This window comes from Oreochromis niloticus, linkage group LG20 (assembly GCF_001858045.2).
Source record: "Oreochromis niloticus isolate F11D_XX linkage group LG20, O_niloticus_UMD_NMBU, whole genome shotgun sequence".
Lineage (NCBI taxonomy): Eukaryota > Metazoa > Chordata > Actinopteri > Cichliformes > Cichlidae > Oreochromis > Oreochromis niloticus.
In genome coordinates, this window is record NC_031984.2 from 36,669,884 (window position 1) to 36,694,005 (window position 24,122).

The 24,122-nt window shown below is 39.5% G+C and overlaps 2 protein-coding genes across 2 annotated transcripts; one reads left to right on the forward strand and one right to left on the reverse strand.

The window, feature by feature from the left end:
* The first annotated feature begins 773 nt into the window (after nt 1-773).
* LOC100707689 (putative beta-lactamase-like 1) lies at nt 774-10,925 on the forward strand. Its single transcript, XM_003459992.4, has 7 exons — nt 774-965; nt 1,158-1,298; nt 4,081-4,184; nt 4,269-4,426; nt 4,810-5,030; nt 8,838-8,943; nt 9,593-10,925. Exons 2-7 carry the CDS (start codon nt 1,193-1,195, stop codon nt 10,569-10,571), a joined length of 1,674 nt encoding a protein of 557 aa, XP_003460040.1. The 5' UTR covers nt 774-965; nt 1,158-1,192; the 3' UTR covers nt 10,572-10,925.
* A 2,416-nt stretch (nt 10,926-13,341) lies between these two features.
* Nucleotides 13,342-21,109, reverse strand: trappc6b (trafficking protein particle complex subunit 6B). The gene is made up of 6 exons (XM_003459990.5): nt 20,881-21,109; nt 20,729-20,796; nt 17,687-17,804; nt 17,378-17,461; nt 15,545-15,638; nt 13,342-14,816 (listed from the first exon to the last, which is right to left on the reverse strand). Exons 1-6 carry the CDS (start codon nt 20,956-20,958, stop codon nt 14,785-14,787), a joined length of 474 nt encoding a protein of 157 aa, XP_003460038.1. The 5' UTR covers nt 20,959-21,109; the 3' UTR covers nt 13,342-14,784.
* Between the last annotated feature and the right edge of the window lie 3,013 nt (nt 21,110-24,122).

Consider the following 24,122-nt stretch of genomic DNA (forward strand, 5'->3'; position numbering starts at 1 on the left):
CTTAGGACAGACACAGAACAAGTTGGAGAGATTATAAAATTAAGTCTGCATTGTAGGTCACAAAAAGATCTTTTCTAGAGTTCACTGATGCTGTTTCTGTGCGATGATGAACTTTAAAATGAATACAAACATTTTTTGGAACTTGATGGCAGCAACACCTCTCAAGAAAGTTTGGACAGAAGATAGCTTCTATGTATATTTACATTTTACACAGTGTTCCCACTTTGCACAGGTTAGGCCTGCCTATCTAGCCATATATCTGTTAAAGACATATGTCTGTCTGTAAATAGCATTTATTTAAAGTCCACAGCACCTTCTAGTGGCTTGGAGAGGCACCATTCTGATTCATTTCTTTCACATTTGAATTATTTGTTGCCGTAGTCACAGATTTGTGTTTTATCCTATATAAATGAGTATGTATTAAAATATTTAGTAATACTTTGTTTTGGGCTGTGATTCTACTTTTTGTTATTATCTAAAACAACATCTATATGTGCTGTGGCGTTTTAGTATCACAGCGATGTTGATAACTTGAATTTAAAATGCAAAAATGATACAAATTCTTCAACATTGAGTAAATTAAGTAGTCAGAACAAATTGTTGCTGCTGAAAAATAGCTCTCTTGCAGAATCAACAGGAAGTGTTCAGAGGGTGAGGGTTCAAGAGGTTTCAATTCCACAGCCTTCCTTACGTTTAGTGGTGTAGCCCTGTAGATTATGACGTCATGGTAGAGTGGCAATAGATTCCACTCTCTTACTGGAGCCCGGGATAACAGTCAGGATTAAGTGCATGTAGTAGATGGCCAGTAACTGCTCATGAGCAAAAGAGTTAGGATCAAGCGGCCTTGATGACTTTTCTTCTGTATACCTTAAGGAAAATAATGGGTGGCTTTTTCTAGTCTGATGATGAAGAATATCATAGAGATAATGAGGGGCTTCTGAGGAAGGCTTCTTTTCACTTCTTTGGTAAGCTAATCAATCTCTAATGCAACTGATGTTCAGGGACATTTTTATATGACAACACAAAAAAGATGTGAGACTAAATTTTCAAATGGTATGAAACATACTAGCATGCAATTGAGCTATGGGTTTTATGTTGGAGCCAATATCTGATAAAAAAAAAAAAATCACTAAAACATTTGTACAACTTTTTTATAGGCTTTGCCTGCTGTCTGTAAGAACCATTAAAGAAGATGAAGGTGAAATGGACCACGTTTGGCATGATTGTCTTCTTTCTGCTCTCTGTGGTCATGACCTGCTGCTTCATATGGCAATATAGGAAGCCAAAACTGAAGACAGGTAAAGAGCTGCTAGCCATCATTGGTTTACACTCACATGAGATGTACAGTGTTTTTTAACCTGTGAGCTGGGCCTTCTTATCCTCTTGGTGTAAGTACTTATATGTAGGAGCTGCAGCAGGATTACACAAAGCTGGAAATAGCAGTAGGATCAGCAAGGAGCTAAAGCAGACTTTAACTCAGGCGGAGAGATAGCAGCGTACTGTGTGATGGTGTAAAACACACTAGGACTGAAGTAATATAAGAAACAACCCAGGTTTATAACTTCGTGGCCCTAGGAGAATTAAAGCATTACATATTTATAGCACCTAATAATGAACAATGGGATTGTTTTGGGGCTCGTGTGTATGCGCTGAATTTAATAACCTTTTTTTTATTACATACATGTTAGAGTATGTACTGTCCCTTCAGTACATTAGAACTCCTATTATTAAAACAACATTTATTATTAATGTATTTCCATTACTGTATCATTACATGTTCATATTTAATAATAGGTCTAGTCAATTAAAAGTGTGTCAACTACCAACCATCCAAACAGACAGACCATGATATTCATTTACTGTTACCTAAAGGGTCATCAAAGCTTTTTCTTTTTTTTTTAAAGAAACAGTCATTGAAAAATTCCACTTTTCACATAACTTGTGAAATAAATATGGCTCGATTTCATATCCTCAAGTCTCACACCAGCAGACGCTGTTGATAATTTACACCAGTCAGGCCTAACACTCTGACCGCTGACAGGTGAATTCAAAAACATTGATTACGTCTTCATCATGAATCCTGTTAGTTGGTGGGATATATTAGAAAGAGAGTGAACAATTTGTCCTCAAAGTTGATGTGTTAGAAGAGGGGAAAACGATTAAGTGTAAGGATTCAAGTGGGTCTGACAAGGGCCGCATTGTGATAGGTAAAAAACTGGATTTCCAAAACTGCAGCTCTTGTGGGGTGTTCCCGGTCCAACAGGGTAGCTTAAATTGCAAATAATGTTAATGCTGGTTCTGATAGATAGCTATCAGAATACCCAGAACATCACAGTTTATGGAGCATAGGGCTGGAAAGTTGTAGACCAGTCAGTGTGCTCACACTGACTGGTCTACAAGCTCACGTTGACTGGTCTACAACAATGGACACGACAGCGTTAGAACTGGACCTTGGAGCAATGGAAAAAGGTGGCCTTGAGGTCCTGCCATACATGCTAATCCAGGATAATGCACCCTGTCACAAAGCAAAAATGGTTCAAGAATGGTTTGAGGAGCACAATGAGCAGTCTGAGGTGTTGACTTGGGCTTCGGATTCCCCAGATCTCAATCTAGTTGAGTATCTTTGGGATGTTCTAGCCAACAAATCAGATCCATGGCTCCACCTCGCAGCTTACAAGACTTAACGGAGCGGTTGCCAATATCTTGGTTCAGAGACCACAGCACACATTCAGGTCTTGTGATTTTCTCCTTTATAGTGGACAGAAATTATATTTTTGGAGTGGCACAAATAATTTGTGTGGCATCTTATTGAATGCAGAACAGTGATTGTTATATAAATAGCTTGAAATTGTTATTTTAAAAAATGGTAAAAGATAAATGGCTGCAAATAACTTTGTTGTTTGCAAAACTTGTACATAGGATTTTAAAATTGACAATTTATATTTGCATTTAAAGTTATGAAATATGATTCAATAAACATGTTTGTGGTTGTTACAGTAAAAAATATAACTTTTTTTACTCGGATTTCATGTTTTTTGTCTGATTTTAGATCAATTGTGTTAATACAGAATGTCAAAATGAAAACATAACTGTAAATTCAGACACATGAGGTTGTGCTGAAAAGGATGATACCAAACAAGGCAAAGTAAATAGTTTTTAAAGGTGAAATGTAGAGGGAAAATCAAAAGTAGTTAAAAATGGCGAATTATACCCTGGACCCCAGAGGGTTAAACTTTTTTTTAAAGTAACGCAATAGTTACTTTTCCTAGTAATTAATTATTTTTAGAATATTGTAACTCAGTTACTAACTCAGTTACTTTTTTGAAGAAGGAACTAGTAACTATAATTAATTACTTTTTCAAAGTAACTTGCCCAACACTGGTCATGCCTGATCAGTGTATTTATCTCAACACATCCAAGATATAACATTCAGTTATTCAAGTGCAGCTTGTCAAGAGCTCGCTCTGTTAACTACACCAGAATCAGAATCAGAGAAACCTTATTTATCCCAGAGGGAAACTGAGTTGTAATAGCAGCAAATATCCAACAAACAGCAAGCACTCATATAAAATGAGTGTAGAAAGAGAGTTATGATAGACAAATATTAAGATAAATAGATAAATATAGAGATATAGATATAAATATAAAAGGACAAGTATGTGTGCAAATATATGTTGTGGTGTACAAAAGTGAGCTGTGATTAATCTTGTTCCAAGTAGATGAATTAAAGAGTCTGATAGCAGCGGGAAGGAACGCCTTCCTGTAGCGTTTCCTCAGACAGCGAGGTTGAAGGAACCTGTTGCTGAAACTTCTCTTCAGATTGTCCAGTGTGTTATAGAGGAGGTGGGAGTATACAACAAGCAGTTCTTCTGAACTGACAAATTCACCTAGAGGTCAGAATCTTTAGATATGTTGATGTTTGGTAAATGTTTTTTTTTTTTTTTTTTTTGACGGGCCCTTCTACATAAATATGATAAAAGGATACATATGTAAGCCTACAACTGTAAGATCTGCTATGACAGATGGACATGGCTTCAAGTTTCAGATATGATGAGTCTGCCTTTGCACCTCTTTTTACAGAGGAATTCACCAAAAAAGTGACAGCAGAAGAGATGTGTCCTCGCTTTCCGGAGCCTGTGCCACTCAAACATCCCATCACATCACTCAGGATTGCATTAGAAAAAGTAAATCTGTTCTGCAAATAATGAGTATATATTGAAATGTTGTTGAAATGTTACCTTTGGTCTTAATAAAGCTTCTCCTAACAGATAGATATATTCTTGAGGTCAAGAATTCACACCACCAAGCTACCTTCTATATCAGCAATCATGGTTTTAAATGACTCAATTCTATGGAATGGAAATTTTGGCAAGAGGAACACGAGCCACCCCTCCTCACCTGCACCCAACGAGTACACAGTGTACAGGTGAGATGTATTATTTTGCACAAGGTATAGTACTGAGGTATAAGAACATAACATATGAAGAAAAAGACATATGAACAAAAAAAGAAGTGGTAATTTGTCTTAATGAGTCCTAAAAGGTTCCCATAATACTAATAGTTTATTTTAAATAATTACTACCATGCATGCTGTAACCAGCAGTGTGATTCTTTTATTTGATGTGAGGCGCTGGGATTAGACCATAATTGCATAAGGTAAGCTTTCTTTCTGTGATGTGTGAGACTAACCCATTAAGTATGATAAATGCTCAAATCTGTCCAGTGGAAATATTATGCATTAAACCAGGATACATTTATTTATGGCACCATTTTATTGTGGTGTGCTTACTTGCATTATTGTGACGACAGAATTGCAAGCGTCTCTAAGATCTTCCCCACGTTGATGCTATACAAACTATGGGAGGATGGTCTGGTGGACTCTTTGGATGACCCTCTGGAGAAGTACTTAGACAACTTCACTATCAAGAACCCACTGGGTAAAAGTAGGCAACCAGCATCCTCATCAGTCAGGACCCTGGGTAGCAACACCCCTGCACTCACCCTGCGCAGGATGTCCAGCCATCTCTCTGGTAACCCCACAACCGTTTTTTATATACGGCAGTCATCCTTAATCCATTAAAGCAACACAAATCAAATAACTGTTGAGCCTGTGTAGCCAGTCCAGACCTCTGAAGCATCAGTGTCACAAAGATTGACTAGTCGAATCACAATTGGGAGGGACACAGATAATCCACTTACAGAAACTTCACTGTAAGTCCTAAAATAATAACATCTTTGTTTGATAATTATGAAAAACTATTATTTTTATTGTTCAGCTTCCAATTCAAAATGACCATTAGAGATCAGAAAGTGAATGCCACCATTATATAGCAGAATGTTGCTGTGGTTACCACTGTCACCTAACCCAACAGCTTCCTCCCAGAGACATACATGTTAGGTTAATTGGTTATTCTACATTTCCCATAAATGTGAGATCAACATAGTGCTTGAAATGTATAAAATAACGTGCTGTATGAATGCACAGTTGAAAAAGGACTTGCAGCCTACAGTGCTGTGAGTGGTCAGCAACAAAGTCTACAACAGGGGTAGGCAACCTTTCTGATGATGAGTGCCATCTAAAATTTCCTCAGAAGTCAATATGCCATATGATTGCATTGGCAATAAATTTAATAACGCTCTATATGAACAGTTACACACTATATAGAACAACTTTATAGAATTATATTTGTTCGCAGATGTTGGCAGCTATCAGTGAAAAGTTATCAGCTATTTTAAAACAAAAAGTTACTAACTCAGTTACAAAAAGACTTTTTATCCATAACAAGAACTCCATAACAGCAAATGAACTGTACAACAGAAAATGCAAATGCTATTTATGGTCTCCTCACAACAATGATAAGAAAAATAAACTGGGCCAATATGGCATGTTTGTTAATACAGGGACACACATGTTAATGTGATCTCTGGTCTCCCACTCAGAGACACAGGTCTCCGAGTGTCCAGCATTCAGACAGCTACCTGAGGATACTCATGTGAGAGAAAATCTGCTCACACAGATATGTAGAGCCAAAAACTGTCAATAAGGCCTCTGCAATGTTCTGAAGACAGTTAAACTTGCCAGGTAGTGATGTCCAGCAGGTGACAATGCAAGCTCCATAAACATGCACAGCTGTGGATTCCATCTGCGTTCGTAGTTCTGCAAACTTTGACCCCCACAGAGTCAAGCTTTTCAGTTCAATCAGCTGCATTTCGATGTCGCATTAACTGGCATTAACTCAACCAGTTAATGCGAGACAAACCCAGCTGCTCATTAAAGCTTTCTGGTTTGATCAGAAAAGAAAACATTGGTCCATACACCTGAAAGTCCCTAAAACGCATTGTGAATTCTGTCTCGAGTCTACGGATGTATCCGTGTATTTCCGTGGTGCTGATGCTGCCCTGAGCGGGCAGCTCCTGAAGCATTTGAAGTGTTGGAATGTGGAAATTTCAACATCGCTTGAAAAAACTGCCACCTAGCAACGTCCCTCTCACCGGTAGGCTAAGTTATTTTTAGCCAATTACAAGTTGAATCTGGTAGTTGGGGTTGTTAGCTAAGATACCGTCATTAAGAAGCGGCAACTAATGTGTCTATGCAAGCTAATTTGCGATGTGTACCACTGGCCCGGCCATTTATTTTTTAACACACCTTCTCAGATTAATTCACTGTGTGTCGTGCCATCAGTTAACCCTTCGTGCCCAGGGTTGCCGACCCCTGGTCTACAATAAGCAGCACACAGGGTAGTGGTGACATAACTGTGTCTCACTTTCAACCAGATGACATCGCGTTCCGGGTTTTGTTTTCGGTAATTGGTTATTAGGTTTAGGAAAAGAGTCTGGGTTTTAAAAAATCTCAGAGAAGCTTAAGAAATGTTTCTTAAATGTAAGAAATTATGAATTTTCTAGTTTACCAGACTGATGATACCAATACACTTCTCATATGACAGCTAAAGGGCAATTAATTTTAAAGAACTAACAGCGATAGGGTGGCAATATGTTGCAGTGGTTCGCAGTATCACTTCCCAATAAAAATGCTTGAAACTGACTCCAGGCTGGTTGGAGTCTGTCTTATATATTGTCTCTAACTTCCTCTTACTTTCTAAAGAGGTTAACTTGTGATTCTAAATTGTCAGTCCATGATTGTCTGTCTCTGTGTGATGGCCCTGCATTAAACTGGCAAAATATCCACCTCATGTTTGCCTACTGGTGGTGGTCAGAGGGCCCGGTGGCGCCAGTGTCTGGCAGCCTCGCCTCTGTCAGTGCGCACCAGGGCAGTTATGGCTACAATGTAGCTTGCCATCACCAGTGTGTGAATGTGTGTGTGAATGGGTGAATGACTGAATTTAGTGTAAAGCGCTTTGGGGTCCTTAGGGACTAAGTAAAAGTGCTATACAAATGCAGGCCATTTACAATTTACCCTGAATTGGATAAGCTGTCCAAAAACTGATGGATGGGAAGGAATAATAAGCTACTTGCACAAATAATGGGATCATTTTTGACAGAGAGATAGACTTTTCCCAATGTAGGCAAAAATGGCTGATGAGGATGATGCCCTTCTGATGGGTACTCCTATTACGTCATAGACAAATATCTCAGTAAACAGTAATGGTCAATATAGGTCTGACACAATATAATTCATAAAATAAGCACAACCCACTGCAGCACCCCACTGTCATGGCCCTGGGTCGGTGACCCAGTGTTTTTGGTTGTGTACTTTTACTTTTGATAGTTTTTGTATTATGACTGTTGTTTTGGGTTTCCTACGGTTTAGTTGTGTTCCCTCTGTTTGGTGTCTTCCCTGCTTGTGTATCCCCTTAGTGTAGTAGGTCTCTGTGTTTAGTCCGTGTCTCTGAGTCTGTGTCATTTCGTGTATGTGTTTCCTGTTTTACTTTGAAGGTCTCTGTCTTATGTCAGTGTGTTCTGTTTACGTTTCCCCTGCCTCGTCAGCTGTTATGTCTCCCAGGTGTATTTCCCTCCTGTTTCCCATCCCCTGATTACTGGTGTGTGTATTTATAGTGTGTGTTCACCCGTCCTTGTTGCTGGTTCGTCTGTGTTGTTCCCCTCCCCTTTCCTGTGCATTCTCCCGGCGTTGTTCTCCCTGCATCTCTGTTACACATCTCAAGGTTTCAGGTTTGTTTTTGCTTAGCTTTTCCCAGTTTAGGTTACTCTTAGGTTTTGGGTTTCGTCCACCTCGTCCCTGTTTGTTTCACCTTTTTGTTAATAAAGCTCGCTCACAACTTAAGCAGTCTGCATCTTGGGTCCGTTAATAATTCACACACGGCTTGCCCCGGCAACCCGTGACACCCCACTACAAAAGCTGCTAGACAAATGATGAAGGAAAGGCAATGTCAAGGTTTTACAGGGACATAAGTGCAAGTCACAGGAGGCAGAGTAAAAGACATATCTTTAATAATGAGCTAAAGGTCTTACAGAGGTGACTGATCAATCAGTCGTTATGAGCACCTCAGCAAATGTGTAGACCTAATGAAATTTAAAACTAATATCCAGTATGTGATTGATCACTTAATCATGTGATTACTGACAAAAACCCTACCACAAGAAATAAATGTGCATAGTCAGTGAGCTTTTAATTTAAATTCACTTGGAATTATATAGCATTTCTTTACAACAATAGTTGCCTTAAGGTGATATATATTATAGGGTAGAAGGCCTACAGAGCCCACCTGAGAAAAAGTATTTTTTTTATCAAATGTTTAGGTCAAGTGAAGATTTCATATACAAAGTTTGGTGAAATATTTTCATGAATCACTTTACTAAAGCATAAAGTCATGAACAAAATACCCACCAGTATTATTCAATAAGGTTTGACATTTGTACAGGTTTACCAAGAAGATTAAGGTCAACTAATCTCCTCTGGAGTGGAGACACACGGGAAGCCCTTAATTTGTTACAGGACGACGTCCTTGTAGCAGATCCGGGAACTAGGTAAGTTATTTCTTTCTCAGTATTTGAAAGCTTCATTTCTTTGATATGTTTGAAAATTGGGTACATATACCCCAGTGTTTCCCAACCACTGTGCCGCGCCACATAGGTGCGCAGTGGAAGATGAGTAGTACTCTAAGCGATTGGTGTGAGAAACGGGCAGAACAACTAGAGGGCAGTACGACCACCTGCTCTGATTAAATAGGTTGCCAACTGCCAGTAAAACAGAAGAAGAAATTACATAACAGTCATGCTGTGAGATGACGTAGCACATAATTGCAATTGATAAATATTTGAAAAGAAAAAGTAGTCCATCTAACCTGGGTCCTAGAGAAAATTCCGACCCAGATGAAGGCCTCAGCATGAGTAGTGGGCAAAAGAAAGCAAAGAAAAGGCATACTGGGGACAAACTGAGCCAATTCCGCCATACCTGGTGAGCGGGGGAAAATGATCAATATGCTTTTTGTGACATTTTTGTTTGGTTGTGTGCCGTGTGATTTTTCTAATGTGAGATATGTGCCGTGGTTCCAAAAGGTTGGGAAACACTGCTATACCCAGTATACGGACTATAATAGTCTAGTATTTTTTTAGGTACTATCTATCCAAAGAGAATTTGCCAACATCTGTGAGATTATTTTTTCTTTTCCCCCAGATGCCACTACAGCAATGTTGCTTTTTCTTTATTAGCCAACATCTTGGCCCAGAATGTGACTGGCACTGACTTTGAGAGCTGGGTTTCAGACACCATTCTGAAGCGGCTCAGAATGGAGGACACTGGTTTTAATTTTACACCAGCAATTCAGAGGAAAATGGCTGTGGGTGTGTACAGCAATGGAAAGCAAGCTCCCCTTTATGACCTTGGCTGGTACCGGCCTGCAGGTCAGATGTATTCCACAGCAGCAGACATGGCCAAACTTATGATGGCTCTTCTTGGTACATATGATGCCATTCTGCTCCGCCAAGATACCCTGAACACAATGATGACCCCGATCATCCAATGCCACAGAGGTTATTTTGCCAACTTCACTGGCACACCATGGGAGATCAGTGAACAGTTTGGCTACAGCGTGGTGAGAAAGGATGGTGACCTGGATGGATTTGCTGCTACCCTCTCCCTTGTACCTCGGCTCAAGCTGGGATTGGTGATCTTGATGGCAGGAGTTCGGCCAACAGACGAAGACCTTGTGAGCCAGGCATATAGCTACCTAATCCCGGCACTTGAGAATGTTTTCAGGGAAGCTCAACAACCTGTCAGAGCACCACCTGACCCAGCTCCATATGTGGGATTTTACACTTACAGGAATATGACATTCTATGAGATCAAGGCAGATTCAGATGGTGTGCTGCTCATGCAGCAGTTTGGACCACAGGTTGACACAACTGTCCCATCTAAGTATCAAATTATTAGGCTAGATTATCTGCAGGACAGGGTTTTTAGGGTGGTGTTTGAGAGGCCATACCCTTGCAAATTGAAAGTAAATAATATCTCAGTCTCCCTGGAGGCACAGGACAGACAGCTTTTCAATTTTTACCTTTTCAACAAGAAAGGTGTGGCACCAGGGTTTGACTGCCCTGGACTCAATACATATAGGATGATGAGGATAGCTGGCAGACCATACTTTACCTCATAGAGACTGCAACTTTAAACAAGTCCATTACTAAAACTGAATTGTATCAAGGAAATATGCTGTGAAAAACTGTTTTTGGCTTTGTAGGCAGTGTCAAGACTCTCTCATGCAAATCTAACATCATCAATCCGGACTGTGTTTTAATATTATTCACTGTTAATCCTCTGTTCATAATATTGATTTAGTTTTGTATAAATCATCCTTTTACCAAATTGTTGGCACAAGAAAAGCAAAAGTTTCATTATTGTGCATATTTTTTGGTCCTGCAGTGTTGCAGATCGTAGGGAAAAAACTAAATATGTGTCTATGATCAAGTGAAGTGACAAGAGAATAAATAAATCTGATTTTGTAGTCTGATTTTTTTCACCTGTAAGCATGATGTTTTATTAAGTGAAAACATAAATATATGTACATGCAAGTTTTCCACATTTACTAACCCCCTGAAGATTTGGGAAAAAGATTTCAAAATTTATCAGCCACGACATGACAACACGTGAACACAAACAAGGTTAAAAACAAAAAAAACAAAACCCAAGGGTGTTTTTTAATTTAATAAGAAAAACTAATACACAGCTAAGTCATCAGAGGCCTGTATTACAAAGTAGGATTTTAGCTTAACCCAGACAACTTCAGGTTTAACCCTGAGCTTTCTGTACTACAAAGGTGGATCACTTCTTTCCAGGGTAAGTCTTTCCAGGGTAACTTGTGCTGTGAACCAAACCTGTTCCAGATTAGTGATCAGTAGGTATGAAATGACCGCCTAATGACCAATCAGTTCTCCAGAAAATAGCATCAGCATCCTCAGAAGATTCCTCGGATCTCTGCAAAGAGAGAGAGAGTGTGTGTGTGCGTCTGTTCTACAAGCATTAATATAAAATAGGACACCTGACCTCAAATCAAATTTGTCGGTACATTATGTTTGAATTGTTTTTGTTCTTAATCTTCACTCTGAAAACCTTAAACAGCACAGAGTCTGTACCTGAATAAATAAACCAAAGAACTATCACTTCATGGATTCCAAACTGTTCAACCTGAGCTGTCCCTCTGAAGTACTCATTTTTTAATCCTGTCCATCCTGCTCATCTGTGATGTAATCCTATCTCTGTCCTTATATATTGATGACTGAATTACCTCAAAACTGTTCATGTTAAGTACTTTATGAATGAGAAAATGAATCAGAGGGCCGGTTAGCTGGTTCAGATGCAGCAGGATGGGAGGAGTCACACAGAAACAGTACTTTATTCACCGTGCCCAGTAACGTTGTTTTGCGCTGCAGCAGTCTGTGCGACAGTGAACTAAAGAAATTGTCTGTTGTGACATTTCTCCCATCAACCAAAAACGGCTGCATCAGTTTCATGACCATGTTCTCTGCCAGCCTCTCTCCCTTCTGACAACTGGGGTCCTTTCCCAAGTAAGGAGATGCATTGGAGACATATTTGGTCTCCAAATCCGTGGCCATTTAGAACTTGATCCCAAATTTGTCTGGGTTGGTTGTGATATACTGTGTAAATGGACAACGAACCTTGGTAGGGAACAGCTGTTCATCTATGGTCATGTGTTCTCCTTGAGTGAAACTCTTAGCACAGCTCTCGTTAAAGCATGTCCAGATGTCGGAGATCGTCGCAAATTTGTCTGTTTTCACCCGTTCTGCCCGCGTGTCCTTGTCATCAAATCGAAGGTGTTGCATAATAGAAATGAATCTATCTCGGGGCATTGTCTCTTTGATTCCTGGCACCAGAAATCTCAGTGTCACTCATGCCATTGTATTAGCAACTTTTCATTCGGTTTTCACACAATTTTTTATAAATAAAACAGATTTGTGTTTCCATATATTGTGAATGTGTGTCTTTCATATTTGCAGGTCAGTCAATGTGTGGGATATTTTGTATAGATAGTGTATAGTATAGATTGAGGGTTGTAACACAGAGGTTTGGCCTGCCTTGGATCTGAGCTGTGCCAGGCCTCAAAGATAATGGGTGGTTTGCACAACAAAAGCAGTAGGAGAATTGAGCTGACGACCTGTGAAAATCTCAGCAGGGTTGAATAACGCCTCGGGACTTGCACCAGAAAATAAAAAAGTCAGTAATTCTAGTGTTAGGACTCATCGGTGAGGTAAAGTTCAGTCCAGTCTATATCTTTAACGGAAGAATATTTTCAGGAGCCATGACTGAAGCGTGGAAACAGCGTTGTGTCTTCATAGCCTGGCACTGAGGTGGATTGGCCAGTTTCAGGAAAGCGGGTGTGGATCTATGCCGGGAGCTTTTGCTTGTGGGTGATTTTCCCCTAATGGAGGTTCTGAAATCATAATTTCGCTGAGATGGCGAGTGACCTGAGCCACTCTATAACTGGATGGAGCAGACAGAGTTCTGATGGGGTGAATAGATGTAGAATGATTGCCAACAGGTTCCCCAGGATGGCCGGTGATGTTCGGTCTCTCTGAAGCCTGATCATGTCATTTAGAGAAAAGTGTTTTGGTTTCTTGAAGTGCCTGGAGGGAATTCGATGAAAGAGAGCAGTAGAGGTTTTCATCTGATGGTGTGAGGGACGAAGGGCCCATGGTGAGCACAAATCATTAGATGCTGATGGGTGTTTGCATAAAAAAAGATTACAAACAGCACGTAGACAGAGAACCGGAAGGAGCATGTCTGAGGTGTGGTCCCACTCCTGAAATTCACATAAATTATCTTTGTTTGGTCTAGTGGTCTTGTCATTTCTGAAGTGTGTTTGACAGAATAGTAAACAATCAAAGTGTGGAAAAGGAACCATTCAGAAATTGTTTTCATGCTTAAATTTATTGCAAGTGAAGGGAGCATCTGAAGGGTAGAACATACAACTTTGATGCAAAGAAAATAAATCACACTTTTTCACGCTTCGACAGTAATGTTGCTCTTCATCCCTGCAAACGTCCTTATTCATGATATCAAACTATGTTTGGTCATATTAGACATCAATATATAAATGAGGCTATGTCCGTACACATACACAGCATTTTCGATTAGTGGAAACAGAGTTTAAAAACTTCTGCCAGGGTGAACATTTTCAAAAACTACATTTCTACATTTACATGATGTTTAGATGAATATTTGTCTTGTAACATCAAACATGTTTGCCATTATCTCTTCTTTGATGTCAGACTGTGTGCTGTGTTATTGTTTGTGGGATTTCTTTAAAACTAGGGTTATATCACCACATGCTGCTTTGGCACATTCCCAAAAACACTTGAGACTGATTGTGCCATTTAAAAAAGTACCTGTGTACCTGTAGATGTAGCCTAAGTTGCTTTCTCAGGCATGGATTTCTTGCAAGCAATGTTCATCAACCCGCTAAAGTGCGCCACATTTCCTCTGTTTTAATAATCTGCTCATTTTGGTGTGGAGGCAGTGGTGGAACAATACACAGGTTAGTGATGATTATAAATATAGACAGCTTAACACATTTATTATAGCACCACCCAGTATACGCTTTACCTCACAGATGCCCAAAATTAACAGTATTAGTACCAAAATGGTTAACCTGCCAGTATGTACAAGCTCTTTAATCAAAACCATATAATACTTATTAAACTGATGATAGTGTCATAAAATAAATGTGAAAAAAATGTGATTGTTGTTACTCGAGAATTTTAAAATGTATTATTTTAATAATTCTTATTGAATAAGATTCAGAAATTAGAGATATTTAGTGGCAATCATGAACCAAACATGAGTTTTAGTAACTCCTCAGAAAATGTTTAGTGTGCCAGCTTCAATTTGGGTATAAAAAACTCAAATTCAGTTTGTGACCTCCCTAATAATCTAATTTTTGGCAGATCTGTCTTTTAAATTTGTGAAGCACTGTAGGTTTGTTTGTCTTTATAGTGAAAATGCTACTAAACTAGATGTGACAGTAGGTGGTGGCAAACACTTCTTTCTGACATTAAATCAAATGTTCATTTAGTGAGACTTTACTTCAAAAGGATTATATTAATATAAATGTTAGCAGACAAAATGTTAATGTCACTGGACTGCACTTTTCCACTCACAGTGGACAGTGTGTCAGCAGGATACAGATGTTTGCAGCCATCCAGAGCTTAAGCCATAGAAACCTTGGCCAGTCCCCACTGTAATCCCTGCAGTGTCGAGAGAAATTCTCACTGATTAGGATGGATGGCATTTCCCTTTCTAACAGATAAGGCAATATGACACCAGGGAAGAGTGCAGCTTGAGTGTGTAACCTCCTACGCTTTCTGGATCATCACCTGGAATTTACCTGCAAAGGCAGAAAGACATTTTTCGTGTTAGCTGACACAAAAAGAAAAAATTCACGTTGGCTTTTCATTTTTTTCTAGTTTAGTTCAATTTGAGTTGCACTATATGAGCAGACATGTTTGGTACAGTGGTGAAAAAGACTAAAACAAACTGCTATTTGATTAACCTTTCACTCAAACATCAGTGTACTATTTCATGTGCATATGTGCAATAATCTACACTACTAAATCCCAGCCCCACCTTGCATCCATCGGTCACCTCTGCCTTCACTTGTTTCCTGTTCATGATTTCCAGACAGCTTACAGACTACCATCTGGTGCTGCCTAGCTACACACATTTGACCACTCTCTCCCATCCTGGTACCCTCTCTACCTACACACTAACTACATTCAATATCACCACTTTGACTAATAGCTTCAAACTCACAATCCTGTCTGACATACTCTTCACCTCAGCAACACTATTCACACCTGTGACTCTGCCCATAAAAACCAAAAACTATACCTTACTTTAATCCAGAGTCACGTAAAAATCACACAAGTATTCTCCATTTAAAATATCTGAGGCATATTTTAATCATGTACATGGGCAACACAAATTTCTCTTTCTGAACCACTCAATAGCATTTTAATGGAATTTATTCAGCAAATAAAACAAACCCCCAAACCTCAGTTTGGAGATGACTGTTAAATGCTCTTTAAAAAGGTTTTTGAATGACTAAATCCTTACATGAAGGCATGACGGACACCTCAGAAGTCACAATACTCTTCACTCCCAGATTGGATAGAGCTCCTCTCACCAAACCACATGTGAAGGCCAGATACTGCAGGAGGAAAACAGTTACTTTATATCATGACAGTGAATGGTCTCACATATAAAACAGGGGTCACAGTATATGAACACCTTTACTCTTATCAGTTCCTTGAACAGCTATCTTCTACTCCAGCTGGTTATTCAACCAAAGAGCCAGACAGAGTTTTAATTCAGTTTTAATTTGCTTAGCCTCATCCACCCTAGCTGGAAAACTCAAAAACCAGTTCATTTGTTGTTATCTATGGTCCACCTGGGCCTAAATCAGAGCTTCTGTCTGATGTCTCAGACATTTTGTCTGATTCAGTGCTCAGCTCAGATCTCAGGTAAAATAATTAGTGTGGGTGACTGTCCATGTAATCTTAACACAGCATTTACTTGGTCTCAATTATTATTGTAGGGTATTTATCTTACAATATAAAGCGCCATGAGGCAACTGTAGTTGTGATTTGGCGCTATATAAATAAAACTGAATTGAATTGAATCTGTTTCACACTGCACCTTCTGTATAAGGTATAATCCAATCCTTCCACTCCTATATCTCACCCTTGGTTCCTCTCTGTTTTGAAAGTCCATGTTCACTATAGCCATTTCCATCAAGAACTACAGGCTATAAATGCTGTGGCCTGGTTCAAGCTATATTCTAAGCAAATAAACTGTCAACAAAGAGTGAATGAGCAATTGATACTCAGTACTGAATAACAGGAAGACTGAGACCGAATGTAGGTAAACAATCTGATTGCAGCATTAATCCCATCGTCACAACAGTACTCGTGTATTTCTGGGAAAAAGACTGATACAACTGATGCTTGGCCATTTATACACAGATAAAAAACAAGCAATTATCTGTTCTGAAACTCATCACTTCTCCTTTTTTTAAAAATCAGTAAACCTTGATAAGAAGGGCTTAAGCAAAGGAAGGTCGGGCTTTCCTCCATTTCAGCTGCTATGAGTTCCACAACTGTCCATGAATCTCAGCAGCATCAGGTCCAGCTCTCTGCTCTGTGCTGTGGGGGGTGTTGAAAACATAACGGAGAGACTATGAATCACTGAACAGAGTTTTAGATTCGATCTCTGGCGTCTTGTCTCACTGGCACAAGAAAAAAAATCTGCTAATTGGAAGGTTTATGATAAAGGAGAACTAAAAGTAATCTGAACCTGTCCATGTAAGTGGTGCAGAAGCTGGTCAGGATCCATCCATACTGGTTAACAGTTTGTTGAGTGACCTCCTGTTCACCACAGCTTGAAAAAGCTGTCCAGTTTGCCATCAGTCACAGAGCCAGCCTTGCTAGTAAGTTTATTCAGTCTGTTGCTTTCACCAGCTCTGATGCTGCTGGCCCAGCAGACCACAGCAAAGCAGATGTACAGTAAACTTACCACCACTGACTGACTGACTGAATCATTTTACTGCCCATGTTGAAAGATGCCCTCTGCCTGCTCTTTATTGCCTCTACTGTAACATGTTATAAGAAGTGAAATTACATGAGTTTAATTTTATAATCCAGCCTTTATTCAACATAATTGTCTCACCAGTTTGAACTCTCTCCAAAATCTTTGTGCACATAGCGCACACTTTTCTTACAGATTCTCCCTTTTGGTGTCAGCGTCTTTCAGGACTCATGTTGTGTGAACACCTCTGATGGTATGATGTGCTACTGTGCATGTACATGTTGTCTCAGTAAAAGAGACAGTTTGAGAAGCAGGGTTAGTCTTTTAAAACAGACCAGTAAAAGAAAAAAAAAAAAAAAGCACCTTTGGGGCATGTTCCATGTACTGTTTTCCCACTGACAGATGACTCAGTAATCCAAACTTATTGTCCTGCAGAACATAGATGCCCTAAAACACATGATCATATGATGATATATGACATCAGCAATGACGCACATCAACAGAACAACAAACAATCAATCTGACAGGAAGCAAGGCAAAATATCACAGTACTGGCATTTATATATTACAAATATATTATGGATGACAAAAAAGAATTATCATTTAGATTTGTCAGAGGCTACATTAATAAAAAACAGGATTACAAGAAGAGAAAACAGGCTTCCCAGTGACCTGGTGATTGGTTCGGAGGTTGTCGATTTGCTTCTTGAATACACAGGTCCAGAAGTCTTTACATATAAACTTCATAATGTCCAGCTCATCCTTAAACCGTGCTGTGTCTTTAGTCAATCTAGAGAAAAACAAAGAGATGGGTAAATTAAACTAGGACATCATTCATTGACTTTCAACGGTCTGCTGGCTGTAAGATGTATTTAAGGAGAATGCGCCTAGTACAAAAACTGTGCACATGAACCACAAACAGTATGCTGTCTGTGTAAGTGTTCAGACAGGTTCAGGGTAGTTTTGAGAGCTTGAAAAGAAGACAACTGGAGTTCTCTAGAGTTTTGTCTCTCATCAGTTCAGGGAGTGCCATATGTAATAAACCCCTTGTGGTGACTGTCCCATTAGAGGTGATCCTGACAAACTCCCTACTGACCCTATATGATGTGAACTATTTACTCACAAATCCAGGATTACCTTGATTTTTAATCATCTGAGGCTACATGTACATGCCAAAACGTGCTTACAAAAATGGAAACATCTTAACAAATGATCAGCACATTTAACAACACTCGTCATAAAGTTGCCTAACAGACAACAGTAAAGGAACTCCTTATAATCAGAACTTTAAAAATGTATTTGGATTTCTTTACTAGGTGACAGTGTTTTATGACAAAGTCTGTAGTAAGAAATGGAGGATGTGGGCTGAGATCCAACAGATGTACTATGTAGCCAGAATAATGACTTGAGACTCTGTCAAGATTAAAGTCTGGGTGAAAGTGCCTCTCTTTTTACCTGCTAAATCACTATGGCAACAGAAAATTGCCATTCAGAATTCAAAATTCAGAATTTTGGTTTAAAATCAACTGAAAAGTGCCACATTTCTACTAATTGTTTTACAGCACGTTTTACGCACAACACAGATTCTCTGCTGTAGGAATACATTATTTGTGCAGTTTGTTGAGTGAAGCACAAACTGTGTGCACTTTATCAGGGACTGCATGTGCTAAAATCCTCAGATTAACGATTTGATGCAGCAGTAACCTTTTTTGTTCTTTGCAACAATGTTTTACCATTGTGGGCGGGGGGACTTCTTTTATGCTCTTCAGAGATTTGTAATCACCATTTTATTATCTTCATAATGAGGTGAGATGGCGAAAGTAGACAAGTTTATTCAGTGTTCACTTCCCCACATTATGCAAAAACACTGCAACACCAGGAAAACAATATCATACAGAACCCTTCCACAGCACATCTTCAGGGGTCTAGTGGAGTCTATGCAACGATGGGTCAGGGCTGTTTTGGCAGCAGAAGGGGGACCAACACAATATTAGGCGGTGGGTCATAATGTGATGTCTACCAACTAGGCAGCTCTTTCGCTTTCTTTAAAAATTTAACACATGTTGGGGTCAACTTGAAAGAAAGGCAAATGTAAAATGTAAAAGAGAAATCATAGATCAAATATGATGTGGTATTTAAATGTAATATTTAGGAAATTATGTATAGGCATTCTAAGTGTTGGCAAACAAAGACATTTTATGAAGGTTTGACTCTGATCCAGGTCCAAAGTAGGGCTGGGTGATTTGAGGAAAATCCAATATCACGATACACAATACATGTCTAAATAACCTCCAAAAATAAAAGTTATTTTCAACCATATAGTGCCTAAAATTGCACTGGTATACTCATTCAAATCGACCATTTAATATATTTGTTTCTACTTTGAATACAAAAAAATCTGAATGAATTGAAATTTTTATTTTAACAGTTTTAACATATTAACGTAACTATTAACATTAACATATTTTAATAGTTTTATTTTAACTATTTTTTAACCATCAGTTGCACACAGGTTTCCAACACTAGACCTCTAACAAAAAAAAGAAAAGAATATAGCAACAGAAAAGTACATAAAGCAAGAATTCATGAGAGAAAGGTGTTCTTTTGTGCTTATAACATACAAAAAAAAATGTGATGTGGAGGCTTAATGACGCATTTGCAACGTGTGGGAGAGGAAAAAAGTCACGGTGAATTACATGCAGACAGCTTAATACTTAGTATATTCAATATATCACCCATCCCTAGTCCAAAGTAACAAAAATATCCAAAGTGATATTTAAATTCCCATATATCATTCTTATGCATATGCCTATGTGCTACATTGCCAAAAGTATTCACTCACCCGTTCAAATCACTGAGTTCAAGTGTTCTAATCACTTTCATGGCCACAGGTGTATAAAATCAAGCCCAGGCATACAGGCTGCTTCTACAAACATTTCTCTCTCAGGATCTCTCAATTCCAGCCTGGTACCATGATAGGATGCCACCTGTGCAACAAGCCCAGTCATGAAATTTTCTCGTCGCTAACTATGCCACATTCAACTGTTAGTCATATTAGAACAAAGTAGAAGTGATTGGGAACAACAACAACACAGCCACAAAGTGTTCAGCCACGTAACCTCGCAGAGCAGTGAATGGCAAGGCGCATAATGAGCAGAAGCTGCCAACTTCAGTCATTACAGACCTCCAAACTTCAGATCAGCTCAAGAACAGTGCTTTGAGAGCTTCGTGGAATGGGTTTCTAAAGCCCTCCCAGAAGAACTGAAGCTGTTATAATTGCAAAGGGTCTGTCAACACCATCATTAAACCCCATGGATTAAGAATGGGATATCACTCATGTTCATGTGTGGTTGATGAGCAAATACTTTCGGCAATATAGTGTTAAATGTCACATGATATTTTAAGTCTTCATACATTTTTTCGCAACTTTTGACCAATAAATCATGAAGTTGATTTAAAGAACCTGGTGGTCTAAAGACAAAACCACGAGTGTAATATTGTTTCCTGACTGGCCAGCCGACTCGACTGACCTGAACCCCACAGAGACTCTGGGTTTTTTATTGTTGTTTTCATTAATGGTACTTGCCTCCCACCTACAGTTGTGCAGTTAGATTGCATTTTCTTAATGGGAATCCATGTTGTAAATCAGGCTTTGTACATGCAGTGCTTTGATTTGTCAACGGCATGCATGTTTGCAGCAGTCAAGGTTATTACCTCTCTATCAACCCTTGGCCCACTCTGAATCCGATATTCTCCAATTTGGTGACATTTCTCCCACTCTCCTAAATACAGGATAAAAGACAGAAACATTAACAACAACACCAAATACTGCTCCGGTCACTAAACTCTTACTGAGAGCTTCTTACCGTCTCTCCTTCTGCTGACTTGTAAATATACTGTATCACCTCGCTGTGTAATAACTGGAAAGGAGCTTCGTCTGCCATTATTCCTGATCTAGAGCCAGCTAACTACGTTGTCAGTGGTTAAATCAGTGTAAGACTAGGAATCATATCCCTTCACATAAAGTCAAACAGCTACAAACATTTAGCATAAACAACTACTTCTGCTTCCTTGTTGGTCTTGAGGAAAATAAACATGCCGCTATTCCATTACCGCCACCTGCTGGCCCGGAGTGTTATCTGGCAGTAAATATTATTCTCCCCAGTATTGTTATAATTATGTGTGCCTATGCCAAGAGGCACACATATTACTATTCCTCGGATTTATTATTCTTATTATTATTATTATTATTATTATTTTCCTTTTTCCGCCTGAAATTTTGCAGTGTATCTCGACCCGCAGTTTTTAGACAAGCTTCATATATGTTACCTCATTTTGTGCGGCTGGATCTGGAATGGTGTGCTATGACTTTTGGTGTTTATGAATATTATAGTTTTTTAAATATTAATATTTTAGTGAAAATTTTCCCGCGCTCCTCTGCCAAACAGTTTTGAGAATAGGGGTACATATGTTACATCATTTTGTGCGGCTGGAGCTGGGCTAGTATGGTGTGACTTTTGGTGTTTATAACTTTTATAGTTTTTGAAATATTTAGATTTTAGTGCAAATTTAGGCCAATTTCTAGGCTCCTGAGAAAGATTCTGCTTTTGGCACCATAGAAACAGACTTCATTTGTGGTGTCTTGGCTCTCTCTAGTGGTATACCGGGAGTAGTACAGCCGAAAAGATTTATCCTTGTGTTGAAAACTCCATATCCCACAATTCATAGCACGCCTCTACAGAGTGAACAATGGCGGCCACCACTTCGTTTTATATGTCTTTTATTCGTGTTTCTAGGTCACAAAATAAGCTTTTAAGATATTTTCAGGCGAGAATGTAGGTGTGTAAACTTCAAATATCTGCTTGTTTTATCAAGACATCCCATATTTAGCGACAGTGCTCTGACTACGTTGGTCCTGCCTGACAGCTAGCCGGCTACCTAGCTAGCTGCCGCACTTGGCTGCAAATGGATAGCGAGGGGACTCTCTCTCTCTCCTTTCACCTCCCCGGTCTCTCGCAAATGCTCGCATAGAATCGGAGTTACAGCTGGATGTGGAAAAAATAACTGAGTTGTTTGGTGGTGGAGCTACAACAGAGGGCAGCTACCCACCGGTGTGTGACAGAAAGGACATGCCGCCAACGAGACATATGAGGCCGGGCAGGCGATTGCTAACGCGGTGGTCAATCATGGATCAGGGAAAGCGAAGGCAGGAGCGTGAGGTGAACTGAATTTCAGGTAAGAAGTTATGAACTGCACTCTATTTGGGTCAGATATAAACAGAGTTTAGGTGTAGTTTATTTTCGTTGTGCTGACTTTTTACAATCGTACTGCGTGCTAGCTAGCACGACGGGAGTTTATGTACAGCTGTGTGCGCGCTAAGTTACTGACGTTGGACTTTATTTTATTCATAATGGTTAGTTCGTAGAGTTGCCGTACAAACGGAATCGTGCCACATTCAGAGAAAATATTACGATTTATTCTGTCTACGAAGCCTCCCCTGTCATTCTCTCGCCTGTTGAAACTTCAGTCATGAAACTGATCAATGATCGGCTTTTCTCTCTTGTTTGTTTATCGCGCTAAACAACAGCAGCACGTTTAAGCTTGATCAGCTGTTGTTAGAATTCATTTGCTTTTAATTTCTAGTATCAGCTGATGTTTGCTGCAGCCACAGCTGTAAAAACGGCTGTTCCAAACCAGATATCCTTACTGAATCATCAGAGCTGAACTGGTGATGGAGAAACAGGTTTACCCTTAGGTGACATGAATGAGTTGAAGGGAAGTTATGAACTGTTTCTGAGAGACAAACACCAAGCTCATTTTTTTGTGTAGCTGACAGCTGGTAACTGTGCAGGGGCGGATCTAGCAAAGCTTTTGCCAGGGGGCCAGGTAGGGCATTAACAGAGAAAGGTGGACACAAAGATATACTTTTCTTTCTTACTCTCATACAGGGAGTGCAGAATTATTAGGCAAGTTGTATTTTTGAGGAATAATTTTATTATTGAACAACAACCATGTTCTCAATGAACCCAAAAAACTCATTAATATCAAAGCTGAATGTTTTTGGAAGTAGTTTTTAGTTTGTTTTTAGTTTTAGCTATTTTAGGGGGATATCTGTGTGTGCAGGTGACTATTACTGTGCATAATTATTAGGCAACTTAACAAAAAACAAATATATACCCATTTCAATTATTTATTTTTACCAGTGAAACTAATATAACATCTCCACATTCACAAATATACATTTCTGACATTCAAAAACAAAACAAAAACAAATCAGTGACCAATATAGCCACCTTTCTTTGCAAGGACACTCAAAAGCCTGCCATCCATGGATTCTGTCAGTGTTTTGATCTGTTCACCATCAACATTGCGTGCAGCAGCAACCACAGCCTCCCACACACTGTTCAGAGAGGTGTACTGTTTTCCCTCCTTGTAAATCTCACATTTGATGATGGACCACAGGTTCTCAATGGGGTTCAGATCAGGTGAACAAGGAGGCCATGTCATTAGTTTTTCTTCTTTTATACCCTTTCTTGCCAGCCACGCTGTGGAGTACTTGGACGCGTGTGATGGAGCATTGTCCTGCATGAAAATCATGTTTTTCTTGAAGGATGCAGACTTCTTCCTGTACCACTGCTTGAAGAAGGTGTCTTCCAGAAACTGGCAGTAGGACTGGGAGTTGAGCTTGACTCCATCCTCAACCCGAAAAGGCCCCACAAGCTCATCTTTGATGATACCAGCCCAAACCAGTACTCCACCTCCACCTTGCTGGCGTCTGAGTGGGACTGGAGCTCTCTGCCCTTTACCAATCCAGCCACGGGCCCATCCATCTGGCCCATCAAGACTCACTCTCATTTCATCAGTCCATAAAACCTTAGAAAAATCAGTCTTGAGATATTTCTTGGCCCAGTCTTGACGTTTCAGCTTGTGTGTCTTGTTCAGTGGTGGTCGTCTTTCAGCCTTTCTTACCTTGGCCGTGTCTCTGAGTATTGCACACCTTGTGCTTTTGGGCACTCCAGTGATGTTGCAGCTCTGAAATATGGCCAAACTGGTGGCAAGTGGCATCTTGGCAGCTGCACGCTTGACTTTTCTCAGTTCATGGGCAGTT